Source organism: Vicugna pacos, chromosome 21, assembly GCF_048564905.1.
Source record: "Vicugna pacos chromosome 21, VicPac4, whole genome shotgun sequence".
NCBI lineage: Eukaryota > Metazoa > Chordata > Mammalia > Artiodactyla > Camelidae > Vicugna > Vicugna pacos.
In genome coordinates this window covers 563,817-581,352 of record NC_133007.1, presented here as the reverse complement: position 1 = coordinate 581,352, position 17,536 = coordinate 563,817, and the positions used below count along the sequence as shown (strand labels likewise).

At 43.2% G+C, this 17,536-nt stretch overlaps 2 protein-coding genes across 2 annotated transcripts in view; both read right to left on the bottom strand.

Moving 5' to 3' along the window:
- The window catches only part of LOC140687909 (trafficking protein particle complex subunit 9-like), a 30,858-nt gene extending 23,073 nt beyond the window's left edge, over window positions 1-7,785 (bottom strand). Inside the window, exons 1-2 of the mRNA XM_072945834.1 lie at window positions 7,671-7,785; window positions 2,443-3,014 (exon numbers count right to left, since the gene is read on the bottom strand). Of these exons, the coding sequence (XP_072801935.1) occupies window positions 2,690-3,004 (315 nt within the window). The 5' untranslated portion in view covers window positions 3,005-3,014; window positions 7,671-7,785 and the 3' untranslated portion in view covers window positions 2,443-2,689. The remainder of the gene's footprint in view (window positions 1-2,442; window positions 3,015-7,670) is intronic.
- LOC140687908 (trafficking protein particle complex subunit 9-like) overlaps window positions 1-17,536 on the bottom strand; it is a 169,580-nt gene that overhangs the window by 101,039 nt on the left and 51,005 nt on the right. The gene's annotated exons all lie outside the window — the stretch shown is intronic.

Genomic DNA, 17,536 nt, shown 5'->3' with positions numbered 1-17,536 from the left:
GCTCACTGGGCAATACAAATGAAAAAGGAATAAAGAAAAAGGAAAAGAGGAACAAGAGAAAATTAGAAACACACAAGAACAAAAATGATTTTGACAGCATGTACAAGAATTTACGTGAGTGTGTGAGGCCAGGGACGAGGGGATGGTGAGACCCACCCTCACCCCCTGCTCCAGGGAAAGCAGGGACCTGAGGGGAGCGGCGCTGCCGGGGGACCCCAACGTGGTCAGCGCCCCTAACCAAAATTCCACCTACAAGCTTCAAGGCAGCTTTTGAGCTACAAATTGTGGTCGCATTTCAGTCTGGACCGTTTTACTCACTTCCACCAAGAGTAGCAGGAGAGAATTAGGCTCTGCTCCTGTACCAAAGAATTGTTTAAATAACTAATGACTGTGGAATACTAAAAGCAACAATGGGGTAAAAGTGACTGAAGGAGAATGTGCTTGACCCGAGCTCACTGGCCGCATTATCTCACTGACGTTCAGAAGCTGGCTGAGCCCTTATGGTACCAGAACAGACAGACCCAAAAGGAGGGAGGTTTAATGCGCTGCTGTATTTCGATACTGGGAGCCATGCCTGGTACACGAGGTTCTGGGTAAACAATGGGGACAGTGTCAACCACTGTGGGCTAATTACACATCCGGATACTCCGCCAAGTCCCAAGGGCAGACTTCAAAAGACAAAAACAATCTGGCATTCTCTGGTGGGGCTGCAGACTCAGAGACAAGCAATTGTTGAGCAAAAATATCACCAGTGCCTCCTATGACAAAAGAGGAGGCACTGGCGTGGGGGCTGGGGCAGGGCTCCAGGCTTCCACTGCTCACTCACCAGTCTGTCCAGGGGGAGAAGTGGTCCCTGCTTATGTTGCACCGATGCACCTACCTTGACTAATGCCTGGGGCCTCAGCAGGTGTTGACAGGAGAGGTGAACGGAGCCAGACTTGGTGTAGCACGGTGCTGGCAGCTATGCCCTCAGCAGTGCCCAGGCTCCTATACATGCCAGCTCATCTTAAGAAGCAGATGGGGAGTGCGGGCATGTAGATCACAGGGCCCTGAGAGGACAAGTACAGATCATGGCTACAGCATGCCTCTCCCCTTCCTTAAGTCATAGAGGTATGTCTGGGAGGAACAGAAAATTCATCCAGAGCCCGCTACATTGTCTCTCGCAGGTGGGACTCGTGTCCCCTGTGCTTCTCACTCACAGGGCTGGTCTAGACATTCTTTTTATCAATTCTCTAGCATCTTCTCCTCCAACTTACCAACAACCAGAGAGTAGGATCTGATCATAGCTAAGTTCAAGAGTCACAGAGCACTTCCTTCACAGCGGGCCCAGAAACATGTGCCAGGTTCTCCGACCGTCACCTGTGGGACCACCATGAGCCCTCTCCAGACTCAAGGACAGAGGCCATAGGCCGGGGGAACACAGCTTCCCTCACTCTCCCCAGCAAAGGTTTCCACGTTTCAGAAAAGGCATCTCACCCTCTTCTGCCTGAGGGACAGCACAACAGATACACCGGGAAACAGAGCTGAAGTTGGGGGGGTAGGCAGCCCAGAAGAGCTCGTCTGTACTTCCGAGGCAATGTGGGGCCGTTGACTTAATCACAGGGAAAAAGTGAGAATGAACATTTCCCTGCTCTGTCCCATACACCGTGATACGCCTTTCCCTGCATAAGGAGTTCATTCGGAAGTCCCCGGCGGTGTTTCTGATGTCCTAACTTGGCATGGAGGCTGTCGGGCAAGAAGAGAGGGCCTGAGCAGAATAGGTGCTGGGCCTGGGAGGCAGGAGACACCGGCTCCAGCCCCAGCTCAACCAGCTCCTCGTTCCGCCTCTCGGGGTTCAGCATCTCATCTATAAGCAAAGGGATGAGACTGTCCCAGGACAGGCTGCCCAACAGAAATGAAATGAGAGCCATGTAAATAACGTTTCCCATTTGCCACGTTTAAAATGGTAAACAAAGAAACAAACCAACAAACAAAAAACAAATACTAGAAACTGATTTTAAGAACAGATCTTACTTAATCTACTGTATGTAAAATACTATCATTTTGACATGTAATCAATGTAGGAAGTAAAGAGATAGTTTATATACTTTTACTAGACAAGCCTCAGTGTCTGATGTGCATTTGACCTACAGCGCATCTCAGCTGAGTCCAGCCTCCTCCCCAGTGCTCCTAGCATCAGTGGCTTTGGCTACTTTATTGGACAGCAACCCCAGGGTTCCCACCATGGTCATGGCTGTAAAGCGGGAGTAAGTGTCCACACTAACCCTAAAAGGATCTCTCTGAAACAAAGGCGGATTCACTTTGAAATGTCTGTAAACCGGCGGGCTGCATCTCCATCCCCCCTTGGCTACAAGACAGACTTCTTCCTTGCTGATCCCTTTCTGGATGTAGGGAAGCAATCCGGCACAAAGCCAGGGTGGACTGGCCTCCAGGTAAACTTACCTGCTGTCTGTGTCCAGTCCCATGAAGTCCTCCTTCTCAAACGGGATGCAGGGGAGGGGGATCTTGTCCCCAGAATTCTTGTGGCCACCATCCAGCCACTTGGACTTGAGCAAGATGAAGAGTGACTCAGTGAAGTCCTCGATCCTCTTCTCCACCACCCTGCAGTCCTCTAAATTTGAAGGCAACGTCGGTGCGCGGCTGCTCGACTTCCTCCACATGCAGTACAAAGACAAAGAGCTGAGAGTCATTATCGAGGTGCCATACAGCTCCTCTGCACGTGGAGCTTCTCCAAGGCCTTGGCAGAGAGACAGTCGGTAATGGTGACAAGGCCCACGACCTTGCAGTGTTTCTGGAAGACGCTCCACCCATTCTCGGGCACATAGCGGTGCCTGTAGTGGATACAGAATGTCCACTGGGAGCCACATGGGCTGATATGGCTCACCGAGTTGAGTAGCTGATAGATGCAAAAGAAATTCTCCTCTGAGATGATCTCCATGGTTTGGACTACAACGGGAAGTGTCTGGTGGTCCTCAGCACACTGCACGTAGTCAGGGATGCTCATGTTGCAGGCCCTGCCGAGACAGGAGAGGAGATCGAGGTACATACTCTGCTGTGTGCTATGGGCCCATCTGGGTTGCGGAGACCTGGTGTGTACCAGACAGAAGGCAAGGGAAGCCAAAGCAAATCCGGGGGTACTGTTTGTCCTCATAGTCTGCACATGGCTACTGTAGCTCGGATCACATTACCCACTTTTTGGTCTAGGCTTCCTGCCCCTGCAGAGAAGTGTCATTTCTTATTTTATATTTCCAAGCACCTAGCAAGGCTCTGATATAAAGTCACTACTCAAAAATGCTGAATAAAGAAATGAACAAAGGATATGCTTTCCCCAAACCCCTTCAGCAGAATATAAAGAAAAGGACCACAGTAGGATCAAAAATCTGGAATTCTATTCAATTTATTTGAACCCCTTAGCTTCATAGTAATGGATAAGAAAACTTGCCTTGGGGTAGAGGGTACTGTTCATTGGTGGAGCATATGCTTAGCATGTACGAGGTCCTGGGTTCAAACCCCAGTACCTCATTTTAAAAAATCAAACAAATAAATACACGTAATTACCCTCCTGAAAAAGTATTTTTTAATTCAAAAGTCAAAAAACACCTTGCAATTGACACAACATTGTAAACTTGACTATACATCAATTAAAAAAAATTCTTGCCTTGCAAGAATATATCTGGATTACGGATGTTTGCAAATGTAAAATGCCTAGGGTACCACCTGCATAAAAAGTGGTGACTGTACAAATGTACTATCCCCCCTTTATGAGCTATTCTTCCTTTGGGGGAGTTAAAACCTCTCAGAGCTAATTTTCTCAGTTTAAAAAATATAAACATTACCTGGTTCTCAGTACTGCTGAAGAATCAGATAACCCTAAGAAAGCATCTGACCCACAGAATTTACTCAATAAATGTTTTTTGAATGAATGAATAAACAAGCAAAGTGAATGCTGCTCCCTGCCAAAGACCATCATAATGATACTTCCTGGAAATCCCAAGCCCACGTTCACCAGACTCTGCACTAACAATGTGGGTGACCTGGGCAGGCCTGTGTGCTTCTCTAAGCCCCAATTTAATCGTGGATAGAAATGAGGGCAATAACACAAACCTCAAATTGTTAGTGAGTCAATAATGAATTGTACCCCAATATTGCAAGATGGAACCATTAAGGAAAACTGGGCAAAGAGTCCATAGGCTCTCTCCATATTATCTCTTACTACCACATGGGAATCTACATTACATCTCAAAATAAAAAGTCTAATTTTTTAAAGAGGTTTTCGAGGTTAGGTGAGCTCACTGTCTCAAATAAGGAACACACAGTACAAATAGGACAATGCCCAGCCCATGAGATACACTCAGTTAACATTCCCACTGAGCCCACTAGTCCCTCCAACTTCTAATGTTGTCCACTTCCAAGAGCCCATGTGACCATCCTTGTTCTAATTTTCTATTTGTAATTTTTTTCTTTTCATTAAATAGAAACACCCAATTCCATAGAATTCTTACCAGATATCATGATGGCAGCCCTTCAAAACCTGACCACAGAGATCATGATGGCAGCCCTTCTTGGTGAAACAATAAAATGAATAGCCATTTTCACAAGACCTCTGAGTAAATCTACTAGGGAACTTCATCCTGGACTGAGGAAGAAGACTGGGGAGGAGGGGGCATTCAGGGGCACAGAGAATCATGGGCCACCTGTCCCACGATGGACTTTAGACTCACCCTCACCCTTCAGGAACTACTAAATACACACAGACAAAGTGCTATGGACAAGATTTTTTTTTTTAAACAAATCCCTGAATCCCTAGCAGGTCTTGTTTCTACCCATACACAAATGGCTTATGTGCATAATGTTTCACAAAAGCCTTAAAGTATTATCACCCCAACTTGACACATCAAGAAACTGAGGTAGAGTAGTTTATCACATTCTACAAGATTAGAGAGAGGCCACGTCAGACCCCGTATTTAAATCCAAGCCCCTGCTCCAGTGCTCACACTAGAAAGTGTGACATACTGCCTCTTTCCTGCCCTCTCCCTTCAATCAATCTCTGAATAGTCTTTTCTGTGTCACCTGGAATCACAATCACATTCATTTTCCACAAAGAGCTATGTCACTCCTTGGAGGACTTTTCAAAATCTAAAGGGTTGGTTTGAGAGGAGAGATTTGCATTTTCTGTTTCTCAAAGTAAACATGGCTTTAAAAGAAACTGAAAAGTAGTTATCTAGTCTAAGCCCTCATTGTGCAGAGAAAGAACCGGAGGCTCAGAAGAGATGAGGAAAGGGCCTTATTAACAAATATTGCCTCAGCGCAGCACCAAGCCAGACCTGGCACTTCTAGGGGAGGATCTGGAAGGCCCAGGAGAATGAGTGTTAGAAAACAGAAAGAGAAGAAGCATACAAGGCCCTGTCTCTTCACCACCATAACATGAATTTCCACCAAATTACCCAGAATGGGTGCAGCCAATATTAAGTTTGTCAAAAGAGGTTATAGAATTCTCAACCATAGTGGAAATTCCAACATTTACTGTGCTTTTTTCCCCAGTTCAAGCATCAATTCAGTGGGCACTCTGTACCAGGGACTACACGAGGCCTGGGGTTCTCCCAAATACAGATCTCTATTACCACGTGTGCAAACCACATTAAGGCCACCAGAAGAAAAGTGCCCACAGATAAGATGGAATTACTGAAACTGAAAGCAGCAAAAGAGCATATATTACTAGGAAAAACGGTGCTCCTAGTAATGGACTCATGGACATAGAAAGCAAACTGTGTTTAGCAGGCAGGAAAGGGGGGATTAACAGATACAAATTAGTAAATATAAAATAAATGACAAGGACCTGCTACATAACACAGGGAACTATATTCAATTTCTTGTAGTGATTTATACTAAAAACAATCTAAAACATATATATATACATATGCATATGTTTATAACTGAATCTCTGCTGTACACTTGAAACTAACATTGTAAATTGACTACACTTAAATAAAAAATAATTTTAAAAAATAAGTAAAAATAAATGCAATGCCATTAAGAAAAAATAAAAGAACTCTCTAATCCCCTTAACTGTAGGTGGTCGAGAAATCTAGCTGCAAACACCAAGTCCACTGGATCACTCCAGCACTGGCTGTCACTCTTTCTGACCATCAGAGAGTCACTTGCTTCACTGAGGTTACTTTTCTCTTCTGTGAAAGGCTACAGTTGCAACTAACGATGTATAGAATCTCATCATTCACAAGCCCAAAAAGTAGTGAGGACTTCACATGGGCCAGGCTCTGGTCAGATGAAAAGGTAGGGTCCCAGATATATTCATGGGTAGAAGAAGTTTATGCCATAAAGGTATAAATTCTTCCTGTTTTGATAGACAGATTCATTTCAATTCTGGTTAGAATTCCTACCAGATTTTTCTTGGAATATAACAAGTTAATTTATGGTCAGGAATAGCCAAGAAATTTCTTTAGAACCACCACTTGGGAGGGGTGGATAGGTCATTCATTTCCACTGCTCTTTCTGAAGTGATGAAAACGTTCTGGAATAATAATGCATGCACCACTGTGAATATGCAAAAATCTGCTGAACTGTACCATTTAAATGGATGGAATTCATGGTGTGTGAACTATATCACAATAAAACTGTCCTATGAAAATTATTTCTTGACAATTATTTTTCAGTTTATACACTAGTCTGTCCCACAATTTAAGAAAAACAAAAAACCTAAACAAGCCAAACTATGCCAGGAGCACTTTAGGACTGCAATATCCCTGGGTCTCCAAGGCCTCTGGTGGTGCTGTTCCTGTTAACACACACAAGCTGGGCTGGGCTAGTTAGGGACTGTAACTATCTTTTAAAAATCGAGGATCACTCCTTTCACCCTGGGAGAGGGAAGGAAGGAGGATGTCACAGCCTCATGCCTTCAGCACATTTTTAACAGAACCAAGCCCTGCTTTCACCACTGTAATCACTCTCACTATAAAAACACGTGACATCAACAAGCACCTCCATCATAACACCTGAAAGTGATCAAGGTACTTACCTGCGGCAGAAACATGGAGGGGGGAGACAGAACCTCGCTTCGCAGTGACGCTCCCTTTTCCCAACTCCACCAGGAGAAGCTGGGCGTTAGAGCCGGAGGCTTTCAGCCCAGGTAGCAGCGCCCACGCCACAGAGCTGGTCCTCAGGGAGCGGGAAAGGGAGAGCAGGGCAGCCCCAAGGTCGCGGGGCAGGGAAAGCGGGGAGGGGGACGAGGACAGCCCCAGCCCCAGTCCCAGGCGCCCGCCCCCGTCCGGGTCCGCAGACCCCGCCCGCCCGGGACACAGCCCGCCCAGGGGCGGGGACGGGCCGACGGACGAGGAGAGGAAGCCCGGGAGGAGAGGACTAGCGGGAGGGAGAGGGGAATGGGACGCCAGCCGCGGACTGAGGGGATCCCGGCTGGGTGAGAGGTGGCAGGTGCACACCAGGCCCTGGACACTGTGGCCGGGGCGCCGGGGCAGGTGGCGCTGGCAGAGGGGTCTGGCCTAAGCAATTCATCTGAACACGGGCTGACTAGCGCCCTTGGGGTCTGTGACAGGCGGCCCGCCCTCCCGCAGCCGCCTGACCCCTTTCCTGGGAGCCCCCCACCTTGCACTTCCACAGTCAGAGGCCCCGGCCCCAGGCAGGAACCAAAGGCCTACCGGGCGACGTAGTTGAGAAGCCTTTGGGCCCGATCCCCGGCTCGGATATGGAGCTCCCAACCAGCGGACCACTTGGCACTGACTGCGCATGCGCAGGAGGGCCAGCGATCCTCTCTGGGTTCTGTGAGAGAAGGTGGGACAGCGAGGGAGGGAGAAGATGGGAGCGGGTGGAGAGGACGGGAAAATTGGAGGGATACAGATGGACAGGATGAGCAGAGAGAAGGAAGGGCTCTGGAGAAGGGAGGGTCTTAGCGGAGTTGGAGAAAAAAAGCTTTACCTCTGGGGCACCCCTAGGCGGCAGACCTGCCTCTGTACCCTTCTGTTACCCTTCAAGCCCCGCAGCTCAATTTTACCACCGTGATCCAACCCTCCGTCAGATGCTTCTGCAGAAACCCTAGGGAGATCACACCCGTTGCCCCCACGCGGAGCTGGGTTTTCTGTTGCTCTGAGAACCAAGTACCCGCAGGTGTTGTCGCTCAGAACTACCTTGGGAAGAGCACATATTCCCCTTTTACACGCTGGGAAACAGGCAGGCAGGATCTCTGCCTTAGCTCCACTGTCCCAGGTGTTGGGCTGGCGGGGAGCGGGATGGTACAAGATCAGAGCCCCAAACAGAGCAGACTGCCTGAGTGTTGGTGCATAGTCCCCATCCCTCCTGGGTAAACCATACCCACCCTAGTGGAAACATCAAGGGCTCACAGTAGTTCCCTGGGTGTGGGAGAGCTGTCCTCATGTGAAGGAAAAGTCCAGCTGGGCTAACAAGCTAAGTCACAAATCTAAGTGTGATAAGTGTCGGTTTAATGATCTAAATTCTGCTGGGCTATCTCGTAAATCTGAAGTTTAGTGTCAGTTTATTGGCCTAACAACCTAACTCGTAATTCCAAGCTCAACAAGTGTCAGTAATGTGATCTGTTACAAATTGATAAGCTCCAGTGTACTTATTCCTTGCTTTTTGTTCTTTGAGCCTTATTGGCTAATCCCCCCTTACTTGTAATTAAGCCTTTAAAACCTCATGTGCACGTCTTGGAGGTACTCAAAACTTCGGAGCCGAAGCCCCTCTGAGCCCACCGGCATAATAATTCTGAATACTCCAACACTCCTTTTGGTGCTTTTTTCTTGGCTGGCCTGTTTCCATAACACTCAGCTCCAGTGCCCAGCTTTCTAGGTAGATAGGAGTGTTACCAAGTCCAAATTCATTCTCCTCAGTGCAGGACAGGCCAATAAGTTGGGAGACCAGATGTTGGGGCATGGAATAGCAAGTTTCTGTAGACCTAGATGGCAAACTAATGTCCTGGAAAACCATCTCCCCAAGTCACAATTCAGGCTCCTTTCCTATGTGCTTGGTTAGTGCAAACTTCTTAGTGTAGGAATTCCTTCTTGTTAGAATCCTTTGTTCTTGCAGCTATCTGCGTGGGTCAGATCCCTGTAAACCTCCAACAAAAGAAACGTTATTTTCTATTCTGCAATTTGCTATCTTTTAATGAATGAAAAAGTGTTAAATATCCTTAAAGGTCAGAGCCTTCAGAATAGGGTCTCCTGTTTATTTCAGGCTCTAGGCAACATTGTTTTACAAGCAAGATGAAGCCTAGGTGACAAAGCACAGGGTTAAATTCAAAGGAACAAATCTAATATGGAGTCAGATTTGTTCTGTTATATTACCCGGCCAGAAGCCACTTGAGGATTTAAATCCCTTTAAGTTAAATATAACTAAAATTTTAAAGGAATTTACATACATAGGTGGGAATGTCAAAGCATATCTGGAAAAGCACCCAAAGGATAGTAAACAGAGGCATCTCCAGAGAGGGCTGAAAGAACAGAGGATGAGGGAAAACTTCTTTCACTTGTGTATTTTTGTGCTCTGTTTGAGTTTTTTTTAAACCATTTCCTTGTATTTCTTTTTCAGATAAAAGAAATGTGTAATGGAGCAAAGGAGTAATTAGCTTAGCAAATACAGCAGCCATGGAATCACTAGTCATCACTTTTGATTTAAGCCAGAAAGCATTTTTTGACTCTCTCCAATGTGCTCTGTCCTGTTTTAAGACTTCTATTAATATTATTATTATTATTATTATTATTATTATTATTATTATTATTATTATTATTATTACTATTACTACAAGTACTACTACTATGACTATTACTATTATTACTATTATTTTATGAAATAATAACACGGTTTACCTCACCCCTGCCCATGGCTGGTGGAAAACCAACTGAGTTTTTCTTGAGTTGTTTTCCAAGGAGTAGAGATGAGTTTATAAACAGAACACATCTTCAGGGCAAAACAGGCAGTGTGCATTACCAGCAGGCCAGACAGCAATGAAGGGTTTTCAATAGAGGCACCCAGAAGCTGAGAGAGAAAGCCTCCAGGACACTACAAAAAGCTGCCCAAACTGCCATCTCCATGGTACTACTGAAATAGGAAAGAACAAATGTGACTCCATATTTGATCTGTTTCTTTGACTTTAACAAAGCCAAGTTAATATGCTCCGGTCTTTTCATGGGTTATGATGTCACAGAGGAAACGGACAGGTCAACAAGGAACCACTCTGCCGTGATCACGGAGCCGGGGAAAGGGATGGGCTGCAAGATGTATGAAGCAGCCACAACTGTGCCTGTGCTTCTAGGCAGGTATCCAAAATCGCCTCGACAAGGTGTCAAACATTTGTGCCCATGTCCTCATCAACAGACATGTATTAAAGACAAATGGAAACATATAAAAGGCCAATACCCTTGCTGGGTACACCGTCCAAAGAACAAAGTCTCAGTTTGACAACTGGCCATCTCGGTTCCATGGGATTCATTCTTGGAGAACCTTAAAAACCACTCTTCTGTCCTCAAGAATTGCTGCATATTTGTCCTATCTTTGGCTCAGGGATGCAGCACGTTCAAGTGAACTTTAATGTCTGCACAGATTTGACTGTCTTTTTCCAGGTTCACTTGTCCTTTCAAAAGAGGCCTGAGCTAAGTCCATCCTCCGTAAGATCTAGTCCCTCCAGTGACAGCTCATTGAGCCTGCAATTAAAAGCCAAGTGAACAAGACTGTCCTCAGCTAAAAAGTTCACCCACCCTTCACTGTTTTCTTAATCTCCTCTCCTGGCTAATTGCAACAGACTAACACCTCCCTCCACCAAGATACCCAACTATGTCATTTTTCTCCCCAAAGAGAAAATAAGGTCCATAAAAGAGGAGACAACTCCATAGTCACCTCTGAATTCTTAGCATATAGTAATGTCAATAAATACAACTCAGATTATTGCTACTTTCCTTTAAAACCTTTCTGGTTATTTGAATGAGACCTTGGAAGAGAGGTTTTTGCTGTCCAGTATCTTGATCCACAAGACTCTGAAGGCCTTTTTCGGAATAGCTGTTCACTGATTCATTCAAAACACAACTTATCAATCAAGGAGTAGCTGTGCTTTTCTGCCAGGAGTTTGTGGTCACTCTCATGCCAGAACAGCTTTAAACTATATCCTTACTTTGGATTTGTTATTTTTCCCCTCTTCCAACAAAATTGACTTTTCTTACTTTCTTGTCTTGAGGAATTTTTTTTTTCCTATTTCACCCTTTAGTAAAGCAAGATTCTCAGGATGGGCTTGGCCCATTATATGATCACCCATCCAACTCCTAGTGTGAGAGGTTTCGGGCTCACATCCTTCCCTCCTGTCAAGGCAACTGAAAATCAGTTCAGGAGCCAACCAGCACACCACGGCTTCTAACGCTCACGTATCTCTCAGAAACCCTGCTTTCTCGTTTCTCTTGGCTTCTGAGAATTTTCCCTCACTTTCTTGACAATGAGTTGTGCAGCTTGAAAGATGAGGAAGGAAGGTTTTATTTCTCAATCAGCATTTTAAGGAACTTGTGTAATGAAGGTTTTCAGGAGTTTCTAGTACCCTCCATTGCGGAGACAGAAAACACACTAGACATTTTCTAAATTTAGTTCTCATGTGCATTTTTTCTTTGCTTTTTTTTTCTTAACTGCTAACAGACATTTTTTAATTAAAAAAAAATAAGGCCCCAAAAAGAATAGAACACTGAAGGGGCAAACAAAATTAAAGGGCAAAGACAGAAAAATGATAACTACTCTACAAAGTTAATATAATACATACACTATGTATCAGATCAGCAATTCTCAGTAACAGCTAATTGAAACATGACCATGAGGTAAAATTTCTCTCCTGTCAGGACATGGCCAACAGAAAATACAATTAAACCAACAAACTAATTTCCTAAGTCTGGCGAGGTACAGAAGTCTACAAGCTAAATGTGTCTTATTCTAGAAAAGAGGGAGTCTCACCAGCTCTTTTCTGTGGAGCCTGAGCCCACGGGAGGACGGTGAAGTGAGCTCTGTAAGTACCCAATTAGCAAAGTGAGTGATGAATAAATAGACGTGAGCTTTGATGACAGAGATAATACTACTATTCATTTGTCCTTTAAAGTATGACTTCACGTTCAGTGATCAATACTTCGGCGTCCTTAGGAGTTGAGATTTTAGGAAAATGCACAACCTGGGCCCAGATCTCCTCTTTAAGCTCGTGACACTGCAGTTAGTTGTCTCAAAGGCAGCTCCAACTCCACATGCAAAGAGCTAACTTCACGGTGTTCCTCCCATAGCCGTCCTTACCAGGGCCCCTGGTCGGAGGGTAAGGTCTCCCTGCGTCTCCCAACTCAGGCCCATCACTCACAGATGTGAATGGACCCCTCCTTCAGGGACCAGATATCCTCAGACACCGAGTCCCACTACCCTCAACTGACCTACCAGATACTCACTGGCACTCACTCAGCACTGACTCTCTGCTGGAGACCACGCTGCACACTGCACAGTGTATCTCACTGGATCTCCACAATAGTCCTGGGAATTGGGTACATCACTGCTTCAATTGATTAGATAAATTGTTTCACTTCCTTGCGTGCGTCATTCAAACTGACACGGCTACTAAGCCACAAGCCTGGGCCTGAAAACCACTTGAAAATTGGACACTGCTACACCTCGCAGCCACCCTACTCTGACTCATCACATCATCTCCTGCCAAGCCTTCTAAATGTTTCCAAACATTCTAGAAGACAAATATGAAATATGAGAGCACCCCACTCTCCTACTTAAAATCTGTCAATGATGGTTCACTCCCCTTAAGAGAAAGCCCAACCAGGCCTGAGCACAGCCTAAGGCCCCAGCATCTGCTTTCCCTGCACGGCCGCGCCGCCTCACCCACCACGCAGCTCTACACGTGCCGTGTCTAGGACAGGGATGCTGACTCCGCACAACCCAGGGCTTGTCTCACTCGAACAATGATCACCTTCTTCAGTGTTCATCTTCTTCATTGCTGACTCTCACAAAAATGTTTTCTCATGATGAATCAATATCTTTTTCCTTACAACTGCCCATCATTAATAATGAGCTCCCCCCAAAAGAGAGAAGACCTAATTCTCAGTCTCCTTATCTGTAAAGTGAGAATAACAAGGAAATATGTGAGGTTTCAAGAGAAATAATATTCATGTGAGGCTGAGGGACAATTCCATCATACAGTAAGCATTCAATATGTGCTTACTTAATATTAATAAGAATATATTGCATTCTAGCAACCTTCAATCAATGTTTTATGACTTTGTCCAACAGACTACTGACAAACTGTTGGACGAACCACTTTGAGCAGATCAGCACAAGCATACTGGGAAAGGTAAGTGCTGACTTCAGTTACAGCTGCAGCCACCCAGCACTACGGGGCGGGGGCAGTTTGCTCAAACTCTTACATGTTGCTTGAGCATTTAGTTCTCATTATAGAATAAAGACAGTTGTTCTTTAGTCAAAGCTCCTGAAACATAAATCTTCAAAGATTGATGCAAATTAGGTTTCAAGTACAACACTCTCACTAGAATTTATTTGAAAATTATAGTCTTAGCTACTCCGCACATCAAAAGGGCATAATCTTAATGTATCTGACTAAATACACTGAAAGGGTTGTTTAAAAGTAATTAAGAAGAAGCCATTCAGAATAAGCTCTCAGTATCATCTGCACAAAGACCCACCCAAGGGTCTCATTTCTCACTTCCACATAGGTGTTTTCAAGTAGCTTACCTTGGGTCTTGGTTTCTTATAACACGGGGTGGGGAATAGTTGTGGATAGATTTATGTAGCAAATATATACCAAGGGTATTTGTTGTGAAGGAATTCTACAAATAAGAAGATTGATACATAGTCCCACCCATAAGAAATTCAGCCTTTCCATTTACAACAGCATTAAAAATAAAGTGAGATATACATTTAACAAAAATTTACAAGATTTGTATATTGAACTTTTTGAAGTATCACCAGAATAAATTTTAAAAGATCTACATATATGGAAGACATCCCATTTTCATGGAATGATTGACAATATTATTAAAAATGTTAAGAATCCTCAAAGTGAACTATATATTCAGTGGAATCCCTATCAAAATTCCAGCTGACTTCTATGCAAAATTGAAAAACTGATCCCAAAATTCACATGGACGTGCAAGGGGCCCAGGACAGCAAAAACAACCTTGAAAAAGAAGAGTAAAGTTGGAGGACTCACTTTAAAGTGTACTAAAATGCTAGAGTACTAAGTCAGTATGATACTGACATAAGTTTGGATAAATAAATCTAAAAGACACAATAAAAACCCACGGGGAAAACTTACATTTACAGACACTTTTCCACTAGGGGGCCAAAAACACTCCATTGAAAGAATAGTCTATTCAACTAATGGTTCAGGGACAGCTGGGTATCTGCAGGCAAAAGAATCAATCTGGAATCTGAACACCCATATTTTATATAACAAATAAAATTAATTGAAAATAGATCACAGACAGAAATGTAAAAATTAAACCTATAAACTTTCTAAAAGAAGACACAGTATAAATCTTTGTGGGCCTAGGATAGGCTTTGGTTTCCTAGATACAAAACCAAGAGCACAAGTGATAGAAGGAAAAAGCAGATAAACTGGACTTCATCAAATCTAAAACCTTTTTCTTACAAAGGACATCATCAAGAAAGTGAAATGACAGGGGAAAAGGGTATCTCAAGTCAGAGAGTGCGTGCTTTGCAAAAAAATAAAATAAATCTTTACATCTAACTACCTCCCTTTTAAAGAAATTGTTTTAATGTTTAAAAAAATATAGTTAAAGGACAATGTGCAGAATAGAAGAAAAATTTTGCAAAGCATGTATCTAATAAGAGAGTAGTATCCAGGATATATAACGAATGCTTACAACTGAACAATACAAAAAAATACACCCAATTTTTAAATTTACCACGAATTTAAATAGATATACAAATGGCCAATAATCATATGAAAAGATGCTCAGCATCACTAGGGAAGTCAAAAACAAAATGAGATCTCATTTTACACCCACTAGGATGGTTATAACCAAAACATGGACAATAACAAATGTCGTTCAGGAGGCAGAGAAACCTCATATGTGGCCAGGGGAAAGGAACAATGTTGCAGCTTCTTTGGAGAAGTCTGGTATTTCCTCAAAAGCTTAGAGTTATATGTCTCAGCAATTCCACTCCTACATATAGAGTCATCTCTCAATATCCTTGGGGGGTTGGTTTCAGGAACCCCACACCCTGGATATCATAATCCAAGGATGTTCGAGTCCATTTACAATCAACCATCTGGATTCATGTAGTGGAAACTACAGATATGGCGGGGCAAATGTACAGCCAACAGAATGAAAACATATTCTCATAAAAAATTTCACATCAATATTCATAGCAGTATCATTCAGAGTAGCCAAAAGTTACTAACAATATCCATCCATCAATGAACGGATAAACAAAATTACCAAGAATAGGCCCACAAACTTTTGGTCATTGAAACTTTGACAAAGGAGGTGACAACATACAATGGAGTAAAGACAGCCTCTTCAGCAAATGGTGTAGGGAAAACTTAACAGCTGCATGTTAATCATTGAAGCTAGACTACTCCCTCACAGAATATACAAAAATGAATACAAAATGTGTTAAAGCCTTAAACATGTAGACAAGACACTATAAACCTCTTAGAAGCAACCATAGGCAAAACATCTGACATACATCTCAGCAATGTTTTCCTAGAGCAGTCTATTCAAGCAATAGAAAAACAACCAAAAATATACAAGAGGGATCTAATTAAACTTACAAGCTTTTGCACAGCTATGGAAACAGTAAGCAAAACAAAAAGACAACCAACCTATGGAATGGGAGAAAATATTTGCAATAAATGAAACTGCTAGGGGCTTAATTCCCAGAATATGTAAACAGCTTTTACACTTAATAAGAAAGAAAAACAAACAATTCAATTCAAAAATTGGCAGAAGTCCTAAAGAAACATTTCTCCAATGAAGACGTACAAAAGGCCAGTAGCCACATGAAAAAATATTCAATATCATTATCAGAGAAATGCAAATCAAAACTGCAATCAAGTATCACCTCTCACCAGTCAGAATAGCCATCATTCAGAAGTTCACTGACAATAAATACTGGAAAGTCTGCGGAGAATTGGGAACACACCTACACTGTGGTGGGGATACAGTTTGGTGGAGCCATTGTGGAAAAGTGTATAGATGTTCCTCTAAAGACATAAAATTGACCTCCCAGATGACCCAGCAATCCCACTCCTGGGCATATATCCAGAAGGAACCCTAACTGAAAAAGACACCTACACCCCAATGTACACAGCAGCACTATTTACAATATCAAGACATGGAAGCAACCGAAATGTCCACTGAGAGATGACTGGATAAAGAGGTTGTAGCATATTTGTCCAATAGACTACTATTCAGCCATAAAATAATAATAAAATAATGACATTGGCAGCAACATCAATGGACCTGGAGAATGTCATTCTAAGTGAAGTAAGCCAGAAAGAGAAAGGAAAATACCATATGAGATTGCTCACATGTGGACTCTAAAAAAAAAATAGAAAGAAACAAAAAAATAAACTTATCTACAGAACAGAAACAGACACAGAGACATAGAAACCAAACTATGGTTACCAGTGGGGAGAGGGTGTGGGAAGGAATAAACTGGGAGTTCAAGATTTGCAGATACTGAGTATGTAAAGAATAAACAGCAAGTTTATACTGTATAGCACAGGAGAATATATTTAATATCTTATAGTAACTTATGTTTAAAAAGAGGATGAAAATGAATACAGGTAGGTTCCTATTTAGCTGAAGTGTTGTGCTGTACACAAGAAACTAACACAAAATTGTAAACTAACAAGACTTCAATGAAAATATTTTTAAATAGACCAAAAACGAAAAAAAAAGGAAAAGGATATTATCAAGCAAAAAGAATAAAGTACTGATTCAGGCTACAATTATGGATGATCCTTGAAATTTTATGCTAAATTAAGCCAGACACAAAAAGCCAAATAGTGCCCTTTAAAGTGAACTGTATCTAAGCGTTTATTGTACTACTCCTGTAAATTTTCCAGAGGTTTGAAATCTATCAATATCAAAATAAAATGTATTATGCATTAAAAACTTAAAACGCTTCCTCACAGGAGGGCTTTAATTATTAAATGCAGAAACGCATATAAAGCTCTTGGAAAAACAATTTGCACGTCCACACACAGTCACTGCTGTCACTGCCACTCAGAGGGTGGTGACAGCGCTGATGAGAGCTGCCTCCACTCGCTCCCCTGCAGAAAGGAGTGAAGGCCTGAGCTCTGACAGGCAGGGTGAGCGTGAACCTGAGTCATACACAGCCACGTTCCAGACTCTGCGTTACCCAACTTTCTTATACAAACTGCAACATGTAATGTAAACACGCTAGAGGGATGTATCTTACAACACAGGGAATACAGACAATGTTTTACAGTAACTATAAATGGCGCATCTATTGTACACCTGAAACT